At 47.6% G+C, this 19,769-nt stretch overlaps 1 protein-coding gene across 1 annotated transcript; it reads left to right on the top strand.

The window, feature by feature from the left end:
• Positions 1-679: 679 nt before the first annotated feature.
• LOC111859528 (GTPase HRas) lies at positions 680-19,719 on the top strand. The gene is made up of 6 exons (XM_072698219.1): positions 680-989; positions 13,607-13,743; positions 13,845-14,023; positions 15,146-15,305; positions 15,983-16,107; positions 16,878-19,719. The coding sequence occupies exons 2-5, from the start codon at positions 13,633-13,635 to the stop codon at positions 16,100-16,102; spliced, it is 570 nt and encodes a 189-aa protein (XP_072554320.1). The 5' UTR covers positions 680-989; positions 13,607-13,632; the 3' UTR covers positions 16,103-16,107; positions 16,878-19,719.
• Positions 19,720-19,769: the final 50 nt, after the last annotated feature.

Genomic DNA, 19,769 nt, shown 5'->3' with positions numbered 1-19,769 from the left:
ATTTTGTAATAAGAGAGTAATGACATATCTAGTCAAGAAAATCTCAATTTTTCCAGTAACAATTCTGTCTACTCTGTGCCTTTACGATGCAAGGCAGTTTTGGAGAGGAACTTTTCACAATGTTTGCAAATGACCTCCGCGATATCTCTACATCTGAATCATTTATGACAATCTCACCATTAGCATTTTTGAATTTTATAAACAATACCTTTATTGAACTTTTTTTTTAATCCTTAAACATGATCTTGTTCCTAAATAACACATGCAAGCAAGGGCAGACAGATTTTCTAAAATCCACACGTATCATGTATTTCTTAAATCAGATAAATTAAAAACTGATAGAATATACAAACATATGAGTATCAAAAAGGTGACTACTATCACCAAAATCACTAATACCTGTAGTAAACCTATATGGGGATCGGTCTATATACAGGCGTCTCAATAAAACAGCCTTCGTCAGACTGCATGAAGTGGCATTCAAACTAGCATTACAGGAACACCATTTTTATATTAGGCATAATAAATAACAGATCCCCCGCCTGTATGACAGCCCCTATCGATCTGCCCTCAGAAGCGGATTGAGGGCCAGTAACACTACGGCTAAAGTTACGATGAACCCAATAAACTGGAAGCTGACGAACGCCGGCGGGGCGGGTCTTCCAAGGGGCGGATCGGCGGAGCGGGGCTGGGCGTGGGCTGCGGCGCTTTCGGCTCCCCTCTCCCGCTCCGGAGCACATTGTTCGCTGCGTCCCCACCTCGCCGTCGGCGATCAAATGCTCCCTGGCCGGGGGAGGAAATTCCCAGTTAGAGTGGCTCCAGCTAGCGGGGATCTGGGCGGCGTTCAGCGGCTTCATAAGCGAGGCGATCGTGGAAAAGGGGCGACACGCTTGGTTTTGAGGCTTAGGGCTGTTTCAATTGCATTGCTTTCGCTCGTCTTTCTCCGGAGGACCGCATCGCATCTGCTCACCAGGAGGACGATATTTATTGTAAGTAGGCTAAATGATGATTCCTGCGTTATCTGTATAATGTCTTCTTTTCCCACATTTCGTCTGCCCGGGCACCTTCGATGGTTTCTATAGGGGGGTTTATCTTGTCCACAGGGAATCAGGCGAATCCACCGAAAATATAAATAAATTAAATTTTTTAAAAACCAAATCACACTCCCTGACACCACAGCATAAATGCGGCGCACGGATGGTCGCTTATTTCTAAGACTCATCTCCTCGATTTACACAAGGACGCTTTAACGCCAGATATTTGTGCTAAGATCGGATTTACTGCGAGCGTTTAAAAGAGCCGGCTGCAGCAGCCGTGCGTTTCTTGCCCGGCTCCGATTACCAGCCACCACTAGTACTAGTCAGCAACTGTGTACTAGTAATTGTCGGTCAATGATTTAAACTTCACGGAGGGAGATCAGTGCTGAGACGCGGGGGCAGACAAAGGCTGGCAGGAGCAGGACGCCTTCGGTTTGTCCTCAACAGTTGTGGGTTAGTTACTCAACTGTGACGGTGGCGAAACATTGTTACTAGTTGTTGCCAGTTTAAGTGTTGGCCCCATTGCGTCCGTGTCAGCGAGGGAGACGCCCATTCGGAGGCTGGAGGCACTGCGGAAGCCCGTCCCCAGAACCGGCGTCTCCTACGGAGCTCATTTAAACGCGTTCTTTTTAATTTGCGCTGGTCCTGAGACTTATTCCTGGATTGCGATTGATTGCTTCTTGTCTGTTTACTCGCAGAAGTTTCCGTCATCTGAACAGTGCATTACAAATAAAGCCTAAAAATCCCTCAAGAAATGCAGTGGTTAAATAAACAGCAGTTGCTTCGGAATTGCACCGAAAACATGACCGGGTCGCATCGGGAGTCGGTGTGGTGGCGGACATGCCGACATCACACAGACCGATCGATGTTTCCTTGGGTCGCGTTTGTTTGTCCCCTCCCCCCCCATTTCATTTTTTTGTTGTATTTTGCCGTTGATAAGGTATGGGGACCTGTGATCTGAGGCGGGGCATATTTTAGTATCAGTTTAACCTTTTGATATGCACTGATGAAGTGGCTTCTACAGTTGCGCGTGTAGCATCATTTTGAATTAAACCATACGAACTTCTTAAATGCTTACCAGCTTAGTTGGTTACCTTTTTGTGTTGTTTGCATCCATCTAATTTTTCCCTACGTTTAGTCTTTCATGAATTTGTTGATCATCCCTGCTTTGTAGAACGATATACAACATGGTCTCCTCCGCTTTAATCAAGCACGTGTATTTATCTCTTGGCTGTACCTCGCAAATTTACTTTTGATCTTTAACATTGTTTATGATTACATGCTATATATAGTCGAGTCTTTTGCTTTACTGCTGCGTTTGTCAGGAGCATGATGCATTGTGGGGTGTTTTCGGGGTGGGGGCTGTTTTGTCTGTCTGATTTCCCATAACAATGAGGTCTTGTGTGGTGGGGGAGAGGTGCTATTGACAGGATTTGGGCTGGGGGATTCTTTCTGGCGTGGCACCAGAGAGGATCATCTCCTTTAGATTTTCCCAGTGCAGTCTGGTTGGGAACAGGAAAACCAGTCAGTTCATCAGAAGGCAGCCAAGGAACTACAGTTTGGATATATGTTTTTTTTTGTTTTTTGTTTGTTAAGATGCTGTGCTCTTCTGTATGGCCTGTTATTTCTCTGCTCCATCCAGCCCAGGCTGGTGTAATGGATATTATCGATCAATTAATTGAACTGCTTCTGGAAGAGGGAGGGGGCTGTGATGGTTAAGAGAACTGACTTTATTTTTGTCTTATATTCAAGTTTGTTTGGCTTTTCTGTACTGGCCCCTTTAGGAACACATGAGTATTTTTTCGCATGGGTTTTGCATGAGCAAGGCTGTGTGTGTGTGTGTGTATGTGTGTAGTGTGTCTTCTCCAGCTTATGGAGTGCATGTAAACTAGGTGTGTGTGTGTGTGTGTGTGTGTGTGTGTGTGTTTTAGGTTCTAGGTCAATGTGCCCGGTCTCCCCTTTCCCATCTGCCTCCAGTGCTGGTCATGTGACACATCTGTAGCTTCTGACTTGCCAGTTTCATGTGTTCTCATTGAGCTGTGCTGCACCCAAAGAGGAACTTCTGGGGGCGGGGGGGGATAGTTTCCGTGCATTCCCACCCTGCCACCGTGTGGCATGGCAATGGAGGGGGGGTAAAGGTATGTCTGCTCATGCCCCTCCCCACCGCACCCCACCAAGTAAGACTGTGTTTGTCATCCTACCCCCACCAAAGGGATCCGGGGGTAAACAGTGGCACCCCAGGAGAGCAGCTACTGGGAACCAATGAGTTGATTGAGCATTAAAATCTTAGGTGTAGATTTGTTGTAGGACAGGGGGTTTCAACCTTTTCCAAATTGTGAAAAAAAAAAAAATGCAAACAGAGCCATTAAGGTGTGAAGGCGTACGTGGCTTTGCTGTAAGGACCGGCTTGGACTTCAGCAGTATTTTGAGCCAGATATTAATAGTTTGATAACTTTACAAACTGTTTCAGGATTTGCAGCCCCCTACTTTAGGATGACCGTTTTCTGTTTCGCTCCTGTGTTTGAGGCTTGCAGCTTCCCAATTCATTTGTTGCAGGCATGATGAGAACCCGACCCCCCCCCCCCCCCCCCTCATTTTAGTGGCTGCTAAGCTAGCAGACAAATTAAACGATGACCTTGCCCTTCTGTTGCCCAGCGTTGAAGTGGCACAAGATCTCCTCCTGGGATTTACACAGGCAGGTGAAGCCACTGGGAAATTATGTCAGAGGCTGCTGAGGGGGGAGTGGGGGGTCAGGGTGACTGGTGTGGGGGGGCAGGGGGGGTTGTGAGTTGGACTGGGCTTTCAAGGCCTGTGTCTTGTGCTTCCCAGGAGAGATTCCTTTTAGTATCATCACCCATCTATCATCTAATTGCTTATCCTGGATGGGGGGGGAGGGGTATCTCTGGCTGCAAAGGGCACAAGGGGAGGGGGGGGGGGGGGGAGGAAGAGTACAGCCTGGCTGGGACGCCAGGGACATAATCAGACGGACGATTCAGAGATGCCTAACTGCAACACGGGGAGGACGTGCAACCTCCACACACAAAGCGGGGGCGTGATTCCAACCCCCCAGCCCTAGAGGTGTGAAGCAACAGTGCCACTTAATGAGGCACCCTGCCGCCCCAAATCATCGTTCCATTAAAAATCAATTACCCCTGTAGGGGGTATGTATCTCTGCTCATATGGGTCTGCTCATATACGAGTCTTTTAAGGTAATTTTAAAATACCCTAATGGCACAGCCAAGGGGGGCATATGTTGTTTTAGGGGGGAGCATGGGGAATCCATTCCCTCCACTGGTGTTTTTTTGTGGGGGCTAGGTGTTCCAGGTCCCTGGTCCCGTTCGGCTGCCTTCTGACAGTTGTTCTCACATTCCTGTCGACCAGATGAATTTTGTGAAGTACTTTTTTTTTGAGGAAGGAAAGACAAGGTCGCATTTAAAACACACCTGCGCAGTAAGTATGTGGCCAGCAGGGCGACTCGGTGGGTATCGGTGATGCTTCACACCTCCAGGATTGGGGGGGGGGAGGGGCTGAGGTTCTGCCCCCTCCCTTTGTATGTTCTCCCCGTGATTTGCGTGTTTCCTGTCGGCACCTAATGTGCTGAGGTTTTTCTGGCACCATCTTAATTTAAATCCAAAGTTTAGGTAAACTTTGAACTCTGTAAAGTAAATGGACATTTCGGCATGAGCAAGGTTATCGGCAAGATTTGCAGGGGTAAGATACTCTGGTAATGCCACTAACGTTTGTGTGCATCATTCCGCCCGACCCCGAGTTGCATGACCCCAAGCCCATAGTTACGTGTGCAACAGAACAACCTCTGACACAACACTAAACAGGCCGCTAAAGGCTCATTGACGTAAGAAGACTGTCTTTACTATGGTATGACGGTAAACAAAACACACCTCAGTTTTCGGTTCACAGAATGGTACAGTTTTATTTTTTACATTTGTTTTGAAATTGTTTAATAAAAATGCAAACACAGTTAGGGACAGTTGTGACCCAAACACTATGTGTGTGGATGGGTCTGAATAACAAAAAGATGCTCGTTTGAAAACTACTATGTAAAATGGATTTAAAAATGTATAAATAAAACTGCATCATAAAGTCATAATGAACTTCTATGGCACCTTAGATGCCGTGGACAGACTAACTTGGAGAGGCTGTTTCTGCCGTCCTCTGGCTGTACACTGTCGGAAAATAAGTACTAATTTGTACCTTTGAGCTAATTTGTACCTTTCAGGGTACAATTATTTGTCACTGGGGCTGTACCCTCAAGGGTCTGTCTGTTGTACCCCAGCTGTAGGTAAATGTGCATTTAGTCTAATTTAAGGTACAGGAATGAACTCTGAGGAACATTTTGTACCATTGTGGGTACATGAATGTTTGTACCTTGGGGAACAAAACTCTACCAGGGATGGACTCTTTTTTTCTCACACACTTGGACGACTTAGCATGTTGGATGTATTTCCAGGAGCACATCTGAATTCAGCATCACGGAGCTTACAGACAGTCTTGGTCTTGTCGACTGCTCTGTCTGCGGTGTTGGTGTAATTTATTTGGAAACGAAAATGTTCTTAAACTACTGATTTAAGCAATGTGAGATGGACTTGCCGTAAGCAACTCACAGCCACGATTAGTGTAATGTTTTCTGTGTTGAACGTCTACTTGTGAATTTAGATGTCAGCTGTGTCAATGTGTTTGTTTCACTGTGAATTCCAAACTGAAAAGGATGTAGCTGAATGACACACGGTGAACATGTGACCTTAAATTGGTCTTCACTTTTAAATGTCCTGAAATGCTTTTCAGCAAAAATGGTTAAAAATCATGATACAGATTGAATCTGTAAAATTTTTTTTGATATATAGATTTGGGTGGTCGCTGCCAGTTCCTGCCTCATAATATACACTAATAACTGTGTTTAGCTCTGTTAACTTTATATTTCCCAGCGGCCGTAGTACTTTAATGGAGATTACACTCTCACTTTTACCTTCTGGCATACTGACTCAAGTAAAGCTGAGCTGAATTGGACATGTTCAATCGTTTTTCAGTTCTCAGAAGTATGGTGTGTCTGTGTGTGTGTGTGTATATGGATTAGGTTTATATTACATTGTGGGGACCAACAGGGGGCAGCGTGTGGCTCAGTGGGCTAAGCCTGTGTGCCTGTAATCGGAAGGTCGCCAGGTTCAAACCCAGCCTCAGCATGTCTGCGGGTCCTTTAGCAAGGCCCTTAACCCCCAGCTCCCTGGCACCCCTACATGCCCTTCATGGATAGCTTACTCTACAAAAAAAAAAAAAAAAAGAGCAAGTTGAGGGAGGTGTAAAGACAAGTTCCCCATGGGGATCAATAAAGTATCAAAAAAAAAAAAACACAAAGATCTCTGAATGCAGTCAAAAAACTAAAAACGCCTCATATTTTGTTTGGATACTTATGGTTAAGGTTAGACCTGGGTTGGTCTTAAGGTTGCCAGTTTTCCCCATAGAAATGAATGGAATCCCCACAACATTATAATTGCAAACCTGTGTGTCTGTGTGGATTAATACAGTTGTGGCCGATTTGCAAGGACAGGCTGCTTTCTAACATGCGGCAGATTGGCGTCGCCGCGGCTTGGTGTCTAGCAGCAGCATTTGGCCGCCAGATTAGTGACGCCAGGAGAACAGCAATCAAAGCAGAGTCATTTCTGCGGGTCATTAAACGAACACGCAAAATCATTCTAAAACCATTTACTTAGAGTAAAGGGGAAGTCCATCGTCTTCGTCTCACAGAAAGGGCACCAGATTTCCCCTGTGAAACTGCACCTTTTACATCTTTGTGTGGGGATGCGCATGGGTGTGTGGGGGCGTGTATGAGAGACTCCTGTACCTGGAATGATTTTAGGCTACTGCTGTTTCTGTTTAGGTCATACAGCTTGATTTCTACGTGTAACGCGTTGTTTCGGATGTTTTAGAAATGCTGTGAATATCCTTCCCAGCTGAAAGTTTTGTTTTCGGTGTTCTGTAACTTAGTGGGGAAACCCCTGATTCTGGCATTTGCATGACAGTATTATGTACGCGTCATGTTTCCGGCTATGGCCAAAAGCTCAGGAATGTGACTGGACGCAGAACTGAGAGCGCGATGGCCCAGCGATCTGTACGGACGAGCTCCGCTACCCTCGGCTACCGGTACAAGCCTGTGTTACCCGCTTGTCCTTCCTTTCGCGATACGCGATTGGAAAAAATAAGCTGGAAGTTGCCTCATTCTCCTGAGAAAGCCCATGACGTCACCTTTGAGTGGAAAACCTTGGGCGTGGGGATGGGTAATCAAAGTCCAGGGAAGGTTGGGTGCTCTTAGGCAATGCGGCAGTCTGAATACGCAGGTAGGAAAGGGGAACGTGTGTGAGCGTTTTCCAGCTAGTATTGCTGCCTCACAGAGGGGGGGGGGACGGTGTCACGGGGAGCGGGGCATCTCAAAGCTTGACTCCCCATGTTATTTTAAGTATATTTTTAAGAGAGATGAACTGAGACACATCTCTAGGACTCCACTCAAGGTCTCAGTAGATCTCTCTTGTAATAGTATCCTCAGGGTCCAGGCAGTGAGATAGGGTTTCAGAGTGACCTGTTAATCCCCCCCCCCCCCACCCTCCATCAAAGGTGGACGGTTATATTTACTGATCTTTTTCAGAGCAGGGGTGTAGCAGCGCAGCGACCGTGCGGAGGAGGCTGTTTGACCTTTAATCAGTTGTTTGGCTCTAACCTGGACCTGATGAACCTTGAAAAGGCGTTAAATTTTGTCGTGCTTCTGGCCCACATTTCATGTGTTGTACATCAAAATCTTGACCCGCTAATAAGAGGAAATCTCTGAGGTTGGGGAGGGGATATCCCTGAGAGCGTTCAATCGCATCTAAATAAGAAAAAAAAAATCTGGTGAACCTTCTATTCTAGTTTGAAGGTGTTGGTAGCTTTCGAGCTGTTTATTTCTCTTGTGCCTGAGCTACTGTAGATGGGGGCAGCAGGGATGATGGACCAATTACGGTCCTCCTGTAGTCCCAGCATGCTTTGGCATGGAGCATTAATCTTCAGATCAGACTCACTGTCGTTGGGGCTCCTCTTGTGTGTGGTTGGCTCTCACTTGGACCCACACAGAGATGGGAAGAGAGCGAGCAACTAAAAGTCATCAAAGTGCCGGCGAGGGGCTTGCTCTCAGATCCTTAATCCTCCTGAATTTCCCAGAAAGAAGTGATTCCTGTTGTTAATTTACAGGCTGGCATTGGTTGAGCTTTTTGCTTATTGTCTTTGAGCTGGTGGGTTAAGAGCGACGGGAATGAGAATCCGGGAGTGACGGTTCCTGTTTCCTCTTGGAGCAGGACCTTCACGGTCAGGGAGGCGAAGCAGAAATGCGGCTCCCGAAATGTACGGGCAGATCCTCCCTCGCATTACGGTGCTGCGGGGCCTCGGCCAATGGCGTTTCCCTTGGCTCCAAGGGGCAGGGATGGGGGAATCCATTGACAGTAGACTGACTTTTATGCGGTACACCCATGTGGTCCAGCTTGGCAAATGTGTTCCGGGTTTACTGTGGACTGGGGCCGGATCACTGGTTAGATACAACAATAATGGGAGGGGTGCTTGTGGGATTTGGGTTGCTGCAGAGCTATGTGATATCTGGGTCTGTGCCAGCGCCTCTCCTTCGCTATCACAGACCCCCCCCCCAGCCCCATCCGTCGACCCACTCCTTCCGTGTGGGACCTCAACCCACCCTGCTGTGTACATTATGTATAAACATGTCAGGCCGGACCATAAAACTGAATTCATCCCTTGCAGTAAATCTTCTATGGTCTTTTTAAAAAAACAGATGGCTGACTAAGCTTGTGTTCTGTTTAACAGATAGTTGTTGTCTGCCCTGGTGTCGCACATTGATCATGGCCTCTTACTGACACATCATAGGGCATCAGTGCCCTCCTCCGCATCTGAGACGGACACAGAAGCAGGATACGTGGTTGTTTCGCGTCACGTGACGCGAGACTTTATGGGTGATGACTGATTTATTAATGTCCCTGGACTGTGGATGAGGGGTGCTTCCATGAGGTTGAATTCTGTACAGTTGCTTTCCTAGCGTGTCCAGGGTCCAGACGCACAGCTTGTGTTGTGAATCCAGCAGTCCCCACGGAGCTCGGTGTGCATGGGCAGGGCCACTTGGTTCGGCGGACCAATCAGGTTTGGTTTTTGACCACGCCTCTTTTTTGCAGTCCGACGACATCGGGTGCTTCCTCCAGAAGTGCCTGCCACCGTAATGATGGCATGCTGACTACCATGGTCTGCCACATCCTGGCGAGCTTGGTCCTGCGGTATCGATGACGGCGCCGTTTCTGTGCCGTGCAGATCTCATCTTTGTGCTCGCTGTGCAGCCTGAGATGCACGTAGCGCCAAAGAGATTGGCAAAGTGATGCGGCGGATGGCCGCTGGCCGCGGCTCTGCTTGTTGCGTCATCTGATTGGTGCTGTCAGGAGGTATCGCTTCCTGCGACTGTCCAAGAAATGCAGATGCAAGCTCAAGTGGAGGGCTTCCGGTTTGGTGGTTTGCGGTGTCCTCATAGTCCGTGAATCTGCCTGTCTAATATAAAACTGTTTGTAAGATGGAACTCATCCTAATATAAAGTTTGCTGCTGTATCCATTGTAAGGGATTATCAGGAAGAAGCAGACAAGACTGTTATGCTTGAAGTGTCCTGGACAGTGAAGTGATGGACTGGCTTCCTATCCAATGCGTCCATTTCCTCATGTTTAAGCGGTTGGAGCAACACGTGTGTTTGTGTGTGAGATGAGAGGTTCTTAGACGAGATGTAGAAATGCTAATAAGGAGACGACTGAATATGGATCTGTGATCAAAGGACACTTGTGTTCTGTAAGGCTGGCTTGGGATAGGCAGGGTAGATGTCAGAGGGAGAATACACCCAAGGCTGGACCTGAAGTAACTAGCGCGTGGCTAGTTTTGAGGGGTGTTTAGCCAGGAGTTTAGCGCTAACCTTTTGCGTGGGCCTGTGTGATGGACAGCAGTTAGCGTTAGCCTTCGTCACATTTAGCATCTAGCATTAGCCTTCACAATGGTTGTCAGTGCGAGTTAGTACTGTATGTTGCAGTGTTTTGTTCCTTGCTTGCTGCTGATTTTACCGAGGCGTGGTGGGCCTTGGTCCCCCTGGGGACTGAAGCTGGGACGAGCAGAGATGCACAACAAACCCACCAGGCCGCTCGTTTATTTGCCTTCTGGACCCAGAGGCTCCGTGTGAGCTAAGACTCCTACCTCCCACGGCTCCCGCTTTATGTTTGAAGTATGGGCTGTTATGAAAACAAATGTCAGCCATTTTTGTGTGTTTTTCTGGTTGGATTCAGCCCAGTGGGCGAGAAGGTATAGCTGAGAATGTCAGTGGAAATGTATAGGGTCAGAGATGTTTGGCTGTGTGTGTGTGTGTGTGTCTCTCTCTCTCTCTCTCTCTCTCTCTCTCGCGCTCAGGTAGATGATGTCGTTTCCATAGTAATTCTCATACCGTACCATCTCATTGCTCCTGCTGATGTTTTTGCCATTGTATCATGTTGCCGACTGCTTTCGTAAATGGATACAGTCACCAGCCGCCCGTATTCCCTTCCAAGGGGCTTTAATAAAAACCTTCTGATTTATGGGTCTGTTCTCATAAATCTGTTCTCATTTTAATAGCTCCTCCTGGTAGCTGGGCAGAAGGGTTCCGCACGGGGGGGGGGGGGGAGGGGGGGGCATCCCAAGCCAGCACCTGGTTGTTACTGAAAGAGATGAGGCCGCTCTCCAAGCGAGACACTCGGCTCATACGCCTGGTGCCCGTTTTTCCGTGCGTCTGGCATTACAAGGAAAAAAAACCACAATCTGTACCTGGAACTGAGACACCCGTAGCGAGGAGATGTGGGGGGAGCGGTGCTCTACCGTCCCCCCCACCATCAATATGCGGAAGGCCCCTTATTCCCCGACACACCACGGAAACGTTCCGGTGACTTCTCCTGCATCCCTGTGGTCGTATTAATAGTCTGGTAACCCAGTCGGCTCTGACAGATGGGGAATCGTTTTTCGTTTTTATTTTTTAATTTAAGGGTTTTAACTTGTGGCCCCATCGTACCCCTTATTGTGATCTTATTACCATATACATCAGGACTGGCTAATTAGTTCCGAGTAGGAGCCAGATTATGAAAATGATAGCAAATGAGAAGCCATAGATTTTTATTTTCCCCCGAAGAAGCTTTAAAAAGCTGCCATGGAGACGAGAGAGCGGGGAAGCTTGTGGCACCTGCCGTCAGCTTCAGAATGTCACTGCATTGTGGGTGGCCAATTCTGATTGGCTGTTAACATGAATAGGGTGGGACAGATGGGAAATGATGTACCAACCCAATGAGAACCTGGAAATATCATCCAAAATGATTTTTCTTTTAACTGGGACAGTTAAATGACTAGCACTGATATGGACCATTTTTAGGTAATGTTGGTCGTTGTGTGTCCAAGATGGTCGCTGGAATTCAGTCCTGCACTCTTGCAGGCCAGGTGATGCAGGGCTGCACACTATTGTATTTGAATTCCCCCCCCCCCCCCCATGTAGGATGCCCACTGTTTATCACCACAATTACAGAGTCACAAACCGAGAAACAAAGTTCCTGTGGGGTGTGGTTCTGTTTACTCTTATTTCGGCATTTATTTATTATTTCTTCAGCAGTTCGAGTCGTGCTCTTACCCTCGGGCAGGTCACGGCGGTACGCTCTCTGTCCTCTTCCACAGATGGACGTTTCCGTGGCGTTTAATTTCCTCACTCCGGGGGCCAGCAGGAGGGTCCACTCGTTATCATCCCGCCGGCGGCTTCACCAGCCGCTCTGCCGCTTTTCTGGGCCGCTCCGTCCCGCTCCGAGTCCTGGCTGCGATCGCCGGCGTCAGCACCTACGGGCCCTTAGGGGGACGCCGACTCTGCGTCATGCAGAGAGTCAGTCCTGTGATGAACGCATGTCTACAATTCCTAATGTCCTCCCCCCAAAAATTTCAAAAGTGCATTCAATTTGATGAAGAAAAATGTTGGCGAAACACCGGGCGTTGTGATGCAGTGTTGAGTGCTCACCATGAGGCTGTTTTCACAAACCCCTGTGCCCACCCCCTCCCATCACTAAGGTGACCAACTGCTGTGTCTTGAACATGGCTGCACACAAGTTTTCTTAACCTCACAACCAGCGAGTTAGTGGAGCCACAAGCATCCAGGTTTCACAGTTATGGAGTCATCTGTTCATAGTCACTGCAGGCATAGTGTCGCTTCAGTCAGGTTTTTTGCTTTTTAAAGGTGAGAATCCAAGATTCTGCTTGAGGCGTAGCTGATGAGATGTGTAAGAAATAAAGAGGTATTCCTTTGACACGTGGGCTGTGGGGGGGAGTTACCCTGAGCGTTAATGCCTCTGTTGCTGGACTCCTGTCTCGTCGGCAGCTAAAATGCTGTGTCCTGTTATGTGCGCAAAGTTCCCTCAGTCTTGTTCCAAACGTGAGGGAGCAAGCAGTGGTTATAGCGAGAGTGTAGCAGGCGTAAATCAATAATAAACCTTCCTGGGTTGATTTCTGGGGCCTGTTTCGCAAAGCAGGATTTCTTGCTTAGCTGGATAACTTGTCAGATTTAAGGTAGTCTGGGCTAAATGGACTTCATCTTTGTTCACTTGCATTTAGTCCAGACTACCTAACATCCAAGTTATCCAGCTAAGCAAGAAATCCTGATGTCTGTCTGCTTGTTTCATTAACTAACGAAAGGCCAAAGTGTAATGTGGCTCCTGCGGGCAGGACGGCCAGCCCCACCCTGCGTGGGGGTTGGAGAGTGCCTTCAGGCTGGGGGAGGGTGAGTCTCGCTGAGCACTCAGTGATACGACCGTTAACCCCGGCTGTGTCAGAAATGTGGCCAGGAAAGGGGGGAAGGGAGAGAGAAAGGGGGCTGTTATTCCCCCGACCAACCGCTGTGCCTGGGGGGTGTTGGTGGCGCGAGCCTTCCGTGAGCTACCAGAGCCCCCCCCCCCCCAACCCCCTTCATGGGAACAGCTGGGCTCTCAGCAGGAAGTGAAGCACGCTAGCGTATGGAAGGGTGGGGCAGCAGATGCACAGGGGCTTGCTGGACCCCGGGAACTAGGGCGGAACGGCGAGGAAATGCAGAGCAACCGGCGGATTCCTCGGTCAGCCCGTCTCGTGCGTGGCAGCAGTGATGGTAGCCATGGCGAGACTGTGTTAATGGTCTGTCGTGCGAGGCTTACCTAAAACTGTGCCGTTAGCTTTGGGAAAGTGATTGAAATGTTGTACCGATATACGGTCGCCATCTGTACATCACTCTGCATAAGGGGACGTGTGTAATGAGCATGAATTGTCTGTGACCCTCCGATACCCATCCTAATCAGATCTGGGAGTCTTCAACTCCAGCCAGTGGAGTGAAATGGTGTCAAATGGGGTGTTTAATTTCCCTGGAGGACATTTCGGATCAGAGGCAGACTGGATGTGAAGGGGCCTGTATCCAGTTTTACAATTTTTTCCTTTTGGTTTGTTTTATTTCACCCCTCTCTCTCGTCTTCTCGCTCAGCCCCAGGGCGTGGGCAGCAGCCAGAGATGACGGAGTACAAGCTGGTGGTGGTGGGCGCTGGGGGCGTGGGCAAGAGTGCCCTCACCATCCAGCTTATCCAGAACCACTTTGTGGACGAGTATGACCCCACCATCGAGGTGAGAGAGTGAGAGCTTCCCCACTAGGGCAGAATTCAGATGTTGGAACAGTAAGGGGTCCCAGCACTTCCACACCGAAAACGTCCCTGTTTTCCCCTCAGGACTCATACAGGAAGCAGGTGGTGATTGATGGGGAGACGTGTCTTCTGGACATCTTGGACACAGCTGGACAGGAAGAGTACAGCGCCATGCGGGACCAGTATATGAGGACCGGGGAGGGCTTCCTCTGTGTCTTTGCCATCAACAACACCAAGTCCTTCGAAGACATTCATCAGTACAGGTGTGTGTTGTGTGTCCATAACGCTAACTACAAAGATAAAGCCCACCACATAATGAACGCCACACCCGATGTCACGTGCAACAAGAAACCAAGGTCTAAATTTTGGCTTTAGCCTTCTGAAGCTATGATAATCTGGTTATTTTATAGTATGACAAATTGTGTTCAGCATATTACTTGACATTGGAATTGGGGGGGGACGGGACTGTGGCCAAAAAAAGGAACTCGCGTTCTCATGCCCCATGATGTCATATCGTAGCATTCATCATGGCTAAAGTGAGCTGAGCTTTCAGCACGAGGGAGTTTGAGGTGCGGCCAATGAAATCGATCCTGATAATGGGGGGTGGGGGGCGAGGAACATTGAAGGACACAGTAAGCGTACAGGCTGGGGGGCAGGGGTAGTTTAAAACAGAGAAAGATGGATTTTAGGATTTAGGTCATTTGTTCTTGGTTTGAATCTTAAAATATACTCAAAACTATTGACAACATAACTTACCTTATTCCTTGCACCAGAATATCAGATGGATAACTCAATCTGGACAGAATATTCCCTTTCTCTGTACTCCAAGGATGCATATATAGTTTTAAAATAACCTAAACCTTATTTGAGTCAAAATGGCCCACTGATGCACAGCGATCGGCTGGTGAGTGAAGTGGCGTTCAGTGGGTATGCTGGACCCCGCTGGCTTAGTCCACCGATGGCACACAAGACTTACGGCAGACTTGCGTTGGGTGTCACCTGGTAACCACACTGTTTAGCGTGGCACTGACTGCCGTCTGTCCTGTCACATGCCCCGGTGCACCTGGTGACGCCACATTTAGGAAGGGATGAGGTTTAGATATGAAGAGTGAGGGCGTGCCTGTTCTGTTCTGTCTGCTAACATCTCCTGGGTGCTTTATGATAGAGAGAATATTTTTAGGCAATGATGTCATTATTGACTAATGGCTATCACAAACAAGTCATTACAGTGTGCTTTACGGCTGATTTTATAGACCGTTAAATGGAATTTAACGGTCTATAAAAATTATCCGTAAAAATATGGCGTGGGGGAGTGTCATTCATTTTGATTAACGTCACAAGTATACTGAAAGATATGTGTGTGTCCGCGTGTGCGTGCGACTCAGGGAGCAGATCAAGCGGGTGAAGGACTCGGACGATGTGCCCATGGTGCTGGTGGGGAACAAATGCGACCTGCCGGCCCGCACGGTGGACACCCGCCAGGCGCAGGAGCTGGCCCGCAGCTACGGCATCCCCTACATCGAGACCTCAGCCAAGACGAGACAGGTACCGCGGCATTCCCGGTGTCTGTTTCCTGTCCCTCCGTTACAGAGCTCCGTACATTAGTGGCATAGTGACAGTTATCAGGCCTGCAATGGTCTGGTGATGTTAGAGGAGTGATCACCGTTCCTGAGCTGGGGGGGGGGGGGTTTGCAAGCATTCACCCCAACCTTCCCATGGGGCAGCCAGCTTCCGTCACATCTGGCTGTACACAGGGACACCTGGTGGGGGGGGGGCAAATGATGTCATTTAATGCACTTGCAAATAGACAGTTCGGTAGTCCCACTGGTATAAAGGGGAGGGGTGGATTAGTCCTCGTACGCAGCCGGGATTCGACAGCCCGGCGTCAGATGCCTGTTGCCATGGCAACATGCATTTTAGAATCGGGTGCCGATTTAGCTTTTTTTTTTTTGTTCTTAAGAAGCTGGCTGAAAGAGATTAAATATGTTTGTAATTATGGCTTTGCAATCCATCTTAGAAATGTTCCTGCAGACTTTACTGAGTGAGTATGACGGTGACACCCTTAATCCTGGTAGTAGTTTGGCAGATGAAAGGGAAAGTGGTTGGGGGGGAACATGGACTTCAGACTAGCGCAGGTAGTGAAATTGTGGCAATTTATCCAAGACGTTGTCAAACATGTTTGGGTCGGTGCTGCACTAACTGACCTTGGGCTCTGTCTGCAGGGGGTGGAGGACGCTTTCTATACCTTGGTGCGTGAGATCCGACAGCATAAGCTCCGGAAGCTGAACCCACCAGACGAGAGCGGCCAGGACTGTCTGAACTGCCGTTGTGTGGTGTCGTGACCCGGGTGAGCTGCCGGAACCGGCAAGAGCGCACGCATGACGAGCCTGGACTGGATCACGCGGCACCAACATGGCGGCTGTCAGTGACTCTGTCACTTGCCCAGTTCTTGTTACTGCAGATTTATGATGGCGGATAGTGGCTTCTTGGGGCTAGTGCTGGGTGCTCTGGTACTCATCAGTTATGGAGGGACTGAGAGAGTGAAAATGCATTTCAGCTCGCTCAGAAATCAAAGCTCGCCGTAATTCTGCCCTGGACAGAGAAGTAAGTAGGATGTCTGTGAGCCTAGTGCTGGAAATGCAGCACTTTAATTCATGTCCAGTGCTCTTAGCATCGGTCTTTGGTTTTAAAAAAAAAAAAATCCATTTACTCACAAAGTAGATGCTAGATTTAAAAATACGGCTTTACGTTTCTATAGGATGTGGCAATAGGATTTGTTCCCTCCATACCATGGGGTGGGCTGGGGGTGGAGGGGCTGTCTAATCATGATTAAAGACATTGGACTTAAGAATTGAGAAGGCAGCAAGTCTGCCCCCATACATGTCTTCCAAGCTTGAGAGTTTCACTTACACAAAAATGTTCTGAGCACAGAATGAAAATGATTGGTTCAGAGAGATAACCAATCAGATTGTAGATCAGGCATTTGCAACCAATCAGATGTCTTGGTTGCGCCTCCTAGTTGCTCCAATGAGTACTTACCAAACCACCCTGATTGGCTCACTATGTGTATGGTTCATGTGCTAATGAGCGCCCCCTTCTATCTGTTGCTCTCCACAGCTCGTCAACCGGGTGGGGGGGCCGGGATCCAGCAAACGGGGGCCGTGTGGCAAGATGGACGTGAAGGGACTGCTCAAAAAAAAAAAGAAAAAAGGAAAATGTACAAATACAAGCTATGGGAAAGCGAGGCGGAAGGATGAAGCTGTTTGACCTTAGGGCTGGGATCAGAGGGTGGCTCGCCCACCAGGACGTCTCCCCGCCCGATGCACGCGCTCACATCACCAAGGACTTCTCTCCTGTGTGCTTCGCTCAGGGCGAGTCTGTGAGTCCTTTAACTTATTGTTTTGCAGTCTCGACACTGGTCTCTCGCTGGACGCCTTCCTGACAGCATGCCCCACACTGGCCTGGCTAAGAGCCCTCCTGTGACCTTGGACACGCCTCAAAATGGCTGGAGGTGGAGGGCGCGGCCAATGAAATTACAGCATCGTTTCCGTTTGTATTTAGCTAAAAGGAATGTTGTGAATTGATTCTTGGGTAGTTTGTTTAAAGAAGATCACGCTTTATGTGTTGAGTGTTTCCTGTCGGCCGTCCTGGGCGTCATGTTGGGGAGTGGGCGGGGCTCCGGGCAGGGTTCACATCACTTTGTGTCACCCGTGTCACATGACTCCCCTCCCCGGGACCCACACCAAGGTCCTGTTTGCTGCATTCGCTCAGGCTTGTCTGTCAGGGGAGGGGCAGCCCAGTGGATTGGCCTGTAAGTGGCACCTTCCTGCACATGACCTGCCCAGGATGGACGCACGTTGTTATTATTTAACTGGGATGTAGAACAGTGGAGTCTTTAAATCATCTGTTCTTTTTTTTGTTGTTTTAATTCTCCTTCTTGGATATGTAAAGTCATTGCAGTAGGACGCTTTTGACTACCCACCCTTTCTGTTTGTTAGTTTAATTCATGAATCCATTTCCTGACTTTTTTTTTTTTTTGTTAAAAAAAAGCTTTATTTGAAGCTGGCTACAGTGATTTTATATTGTTGCCTGTGTATTTCTGTTACAGATCAGGGATAGGGTACAGGGGGTTCAGACCGCGTGACCTGCGAATCGCATCGCAAACAGTTACTGTGATGACGTTAAGATGCCCCTTTCCTACCCAGTCCCCCCTCTTTGGTTTTGATTGACAGTTGTTCATGGGAGCTGTCAGTCAGTCTCTCTGGAGCTCTTGATGTAGCTCAGGAATTGTGGTGGATGAAGTCTTTTCTGATTCTGCCGTCTAAGATGGGCATTCAGTTTAAGTGACAATATTTGTCTTCCTTATGGTACAAAATGCTTTTATCCTCCGTCTGTTCATTGGAAACTCGATCCAGATGTCTCTCAGTGTTTTATATCTTTGTGTGTTTTTTTTTTTTTTGCACTACTTAATGTGAAAAGTCTGAATTGAGGGTGGGAAATGCAAAGGGAAGAGAATGGTTTGTATAATGATAACCTCTTCAGTTGTGTGTATTTTAGTGCTGAGTTTTTCCCCCCCACCTCATCACCCTCAGCATAATTGGCATGATGTTTTCCTCTGGCATTCTATGGAAATTGATGCAAGATTGCCTTCCATGACCTCACTTTGTTTTTATTTCAAGCAACTTTTCCAATCATTTCCAGTGTCACATGGAAAATTGAAGGACATTTTAAAATCATTTAAAAATATTAATTTTCATATGCCAATAAGTAATGAAGGATTCAGCTGTACGTGTATTGTTTCAACAGGATGACCCTTGGTTGCCTCATACGTATAGAAGCATCTTTGGGTTTGGACTCTCTGGGGTGCTCCTTAGTGTTTGAATGTAGGTTTAGTCCATAAAATGTGTTTAATTTCTAATCTAACTATTCATAAACTGTGGTAGGGTTACAGTGTAGAGTAACCAGAGAGAGTATATAGGTTAAGATATCAGGTTTATGTTTTTATTATTATTTACCCAAGCGTTTCTTTCTCCAAACGCTCATTATATAAGCTTGTAACTATTTTAAAAAGGAGTCAGACCTAACTTAATGGCCACGTGGTTAAAATGCTTCATTTTGTCATTTCTTTTTTATTGACTGTATAGTAAAAGGAACAGCGGCATTCTGGAGCTGCATATGAACTTTTCGTGGGTTTGATTGACAGATCGCCGAAAAAAAAACCGAAAAGCCCACATTTGTTCTCCATTCACGTTACACCTGAATAGTCTAGAAGGACACACTTGGAGCGCATTTTTGGCAGAGGAAAATGGTACCCTCACCCAGAAGCCCTCCCGGGCAAAGCGCTTCAGTAGAAGACAGGGCAAATAGTGTGTGTGTGTGTGCGTGTGGGTGTGTTTGTGTGTGTGAGGCAGGGAGGGCAGGTCAGCTAGGGACTGTCCCCGAAAATGATAGCATGCGTCAGGGACACCGGTGAAACGAACACCTTACCACCATTCGCCTGATTGCAAATGTCAGCAGTCTGATTTTTAGTGACCGCTCTTGGCCGGCTCTTCCCAGTGCGCTTCCGGGATATTCAACCACCAGGGGTCGCTGTTTTTAAAAAAAAAAAAAAAAAAAATATTATTATTTTTTATTTTTGTTAACCTTCCGCAACTCCCGATCCCGAAGATTAGGGACTCATCAGGATGACGTCGCAGCCTTCAAAACAAACCAGAACTCTAGTCCCATGCTGTGACTTATTCGTTATATGTGCATTTGTGTTTTGTAGATAACTTGATCCAGTGCAAAACTTTTATTTTGTATTTTTAACTGTACTCGTGTTTTTTTTTCCTGCAACCGCTGTTATGTTATATTACAAAGTGATGTGACTTACAACGGCGAAACTGTGGTATTGTAAATTTTTATTTGTATTGCATATAGCACTACGCAAAATATGGAAAATACAGAATGTGTTCCCAGAGGTGTCAAAAACGTCTTATTGATTTTTTCCCAGTTGTGGTGCGACTGTCC

The sequence above is a fragment of the Paramormyrops kingsleyae genome, chromosome 13 (genome assembly GCF_048594095.1).
Source record: "Paramormyrops kingsleyae isolate MSU_618 chromosome 13, PKINGS_0.4, whole genome shotgun sequence".
Lineage (NCBI taxonomy): Eukaryota > Metazoa > Chordata > Actinopteri > Osteoglossiformes > Mormyridae > Paramormyrops > Paramormyrops kingsleyae.
Note: the sequence above shows the minus strand (reverse complement) of the source record. Positions and strands in the feature narration are given on the sequence as shown.

What these genes read in the sequence shown, in the direction of transcription:
- LOC111859528 (XM_072698219.1), top strand. Translation starts at nt 13,633, where the DNA reads ATGACGGAGTACAAGCTGGTGGTGGTGGGCGCTGGGGGCGTGGGCAAG. An exon ending in GAAGACATTCATCAGTACAG is followed by an intron (nt 14,024 to 15,145) that starts GTGTGTGTTGTG and finishes CGTGCGACTCAG; the next exon opens with GGAGCAGATCAAGCGGGTGA. An exon ending in CCTCAGCCAAGACGAGACAG is followed by an intron (nt 15,306 to 15,982) that starts GTACCGCGGCAT and finishes CTCTGTCTGCAG; the next exon opens with GGGGTGGAGGACGCTTTCTA.